Source organism: Nanorana parkeri, unplaced genomic scaffold, assembly GCF_000935625.1.
Source record: "Nanorana parkeri isolate BGI_ZX_2015 unplaced genomic scaffold, ASM93562v1 scaffold61, whole genome shotgun sequence".
NCBI lineage: Eukaryota > Metazoa > Chordata > Amphibia > Anura > Dicroglossidae > Nanorana > Nanorana parkeri.
Genome location: NW_017306329.1, coordinates 362,141 through 365,241, shown reverse-complemented (window position 1 = coordinate 365,241; position 3,101 = coordinate 362,141). Strand labels below are relative to the sequence as shown.

General features: G+C 48.5%; 1 protein-coding gene across 1 annotated transcript in view; it reads left to right on the top strand.

Moving 5' to 3' along the window:
* Window positions 1-1,286, top strand: part of LOC108804483 (gastrula zinc finger protein XlCGF57.1-like) — a 31,053-nt gene extending 29,767 nt beyond the window's left edge. Inside the window, exons 5-6 of the mRNA XM_018576258.1 lie at window positions 120-527; window positions 612-1,286. Coding sequence (XP_018431760.1) covers window positions 120-527; window positions 612-1,267 — 1,064 coding nt within the window. The 3' untranslated portion in view covers window positions 1,268-1,286. The remainder of the gene's footprint in view (window positions 1-119; window positions 528-611) is intronic.
* Window positions 1,287-3,101: the final 1,815 nt, after the last annotated feature.

Below are 3,101 nucleotides of genomic sequence, written 5' to 3'. Positions count from 1 at the left end.
GCTGGTTGGGACCTCCACAGAGAACATCTGCTCCCTCAGACCTCCTGATCCAGATGGAATGTTGAGTGAAGTCATCTAACCCTCTCATATCTCTCCATCGTGTGTTTCTATGTTTCCAGGACACGCCATGGAGAAACCCTCAAAGGATCCTCTGACTTTATCTCCAGGTTGTAAGATGGAAGATGAGGACATCACAGCAGATTGTGCGGGAGAAGAGACAATGAGCTCAGCTATGGATGGTGGACTTCACAGTGTGGATAGAGCATGGAGTCCCTCTGACTCTGAGCAACCTCGTCCTGTGGGGGATGGTGCCGGAATTCAGGGGGAGAAGACATTTTCCTGTCCTGAGTGTGGGGAAAGTTTTAGCTCTGATTTAACTTTTTGTGTTCATCTGAGTTCTCACATGGGTGACAAGTTTCTTTACTGTTATGAGTGTGGGAAATGTTTTCTTCGTAAATCAGACCTTGTCACACATTACAGATCTCACACGGGGGAGAAGCCATATTCCTGCTCTGAGTGTGGGAAATGTTTTACAGCAATGACCTCTCTTAACAAGCATAAGAAATTACACACAGTCGAGAAGCCATATTCCTGCCTCGAGTGTGGGAAAGGTTTTTTACATAAGCGCACTCTTTCTGTTCACCAGAGATCGCACACGGGTGAGAAGCCATATTCCTGCACCGTGTGCGGGAAACGTTTTTCACGGAAGAGCCCTCTCACCATTCATCAGAAATTGCACACGGGGGAGAAGCCATATTCCTGCTCAGAATGTGGGACAAGTTTTTCACTTAAGGGCAGTCTTACCACACATCAGAGAGCGCACACAGGTGAGAAGCCATATTCCTGCTCTGATTGTGGTAAATGTTTTCAAACATGGACCTCTTTTAACTCGCATAAGAGATTACATACCGGCGAGAAACCATACTCGTGCCCTGAGTGTGGAAAAGGTTTTTCACAGAAAAGCAATCTTTCCAGTCATCAGAGGTCGCACACAGGTGAGAAGCCATATTCCTGCCCGGAGTGCGGAAAACGCTTTTCACAGAAGGGCCCCCTTTATAGTCATCAGAAATTGCACACGGGGGAGAAACCATATTCCTGCTCCGAGTGCGGGAGAGATTTTGTACAAAAGGGAAATCTTATCAAACATCAGAGAGCGCACACAGGTGAGAAGCCATATCCCTGCTCTGATTGTGGTCAATGTTTTACAGCAAGGACCTCTCTTAAGACACATAAGAGATTACACACAGAGGAGAAGCCATATTCCTGACCCTAGTGCGGGAAAGGTTTTTCATGGAACTCCTATCATACTGAACATCAGATAAGCCACACATGGGTAAAGCTGTTTTTTTGATGGTGCAGCGCAGGACACAGATAGATCCAGAGACGTCTACATGTCAGAATTTCAATTTTCCTGCCCTGAGTGTGGGAAATGTTAAACACAGAAATCAGAACTTGTCAGTCTGAGTAGTTTTGTATCTACGGCTCGTACTTGTTGGAGGAGCCGCCCCTCCCCCTCCTCATACATCTCGGTGGAAGGGGGGCGGGTTCTGTAGTATACTCCATTTATAAGGTCATCAGCTGTTAGAACTTCCTTCAGAGAAAAAGGCTTAAAGGAGAACTATGAGATGAGTGATTTTCATTGGACGCTAGTTTGTGTCCTCCCGTTGCCCTAAGGAGAACTATGGGGAAAGCCCTGACCCCGTAGTTCTCCTTTAACCAAGGCCTCGCGGTACCCATCAGATATCCAGTTAAGCGCCATCCTATCCAATAAAGCCAGGACATCAGTAGACGAGCAAGTTAGTGTGATATCTTTCAAGTTCCTGCACAATAAGATCAGGTCGGGTGAGAGGTGAACCATCGCGTGTCCTAAGTTCAGAGACCACTGTTACCGGTCTATCGTTTTGGGACATCGTAGCCGGCAGTCTTCCATTGCTTGCGCTTATATAAATCATTCCTAACAACCTCCGTTAAGTGCAACTGTATCATTAATATATAGCGCCAACAGTTTGCGCAGCGCTGTACAATATAAGGAAGACATCACAATACAATTCAAGACAAGATGGTAAGGAGGGCCCCGCCCCTGAGGGCTTACAATCTAAAAGGGGAGGGGCCAGTGATACATGAGGAGGGAGCTGTGTGGGGATGAATGGTTGAGGTGGGATCGGCTTCCCTGAAGAGATGAGTCTTTAGGGATCGCCTAAAGGCAGTCAGTGTGGGAGATAGACGGACAGGTTGGGGTAAAGAGTTCCAGAGGATGGGAGAGACTCTAGAGCCCTGGCTCTCAACTGGTGGGTCGTGACCCCATGTTTAGTGGGTCATAGCGTGCCTTCCACATTTTTAGGTGAGAGGCTCCTCAGCCTCCCCCTAGCACAGCGCTGTCAGTTCTCACACCAAAATATGCTGCCTGGGACCCGGTGTAAGCCCAGTGTAAGCTTGAGGTGAAGCGGCTATGGGCACGAGGGAGCTCATCCATATGTACAGCTCCCTCGTGTGTCCTATAGAGGTGCCTGGACTGGAGTCCCAAACGCACCTCCCATCCACGGTTCGAACGCAGTGCAATTTGGGTCGCCCCCTAATGACCGAGGACAAATTTGGGTCCTGAGGTTACACAGGTTGAGAACCACTACTCTAGAGAAGTCCTGGAGGCGAGCTTGGGAGGAGCTGACAAGGGAGCTGGAAAGCAGGAGGTCAATGGATGAGCGGAGGGGACGGTTGGGGTGATATTTTGAGACAATGTTTGAGATATAGACGGGGGCGGAGCTTATTTTGGAGATGCTACGAAGGTGAAAGCGGCAGGATTTGGATAGGGATTGGATGTGGGGAAGAAAGGTGAGGTCCGAGTCATGGATGACACCAAGGACCATGGCATGGGGGGGGAGGGTTAGATAGTTGTGTTATCAAACTCTAGGTAAAAGTTGGGGGAAGGTGCACGCAATGAAGATAAACACCCCACCCACCCAGCAACAAGCCAGGAAACATAAACAGTGCCGGAGGGTTTGTTCCCTAAACCAGAAAGAAAACATAGAAGAAGATGTTCTATTGGTCAGCTAAGGAACCCCGCGGGCAAAACTTTCCATGAACAAGAAAAGGAGAGCTAGAAG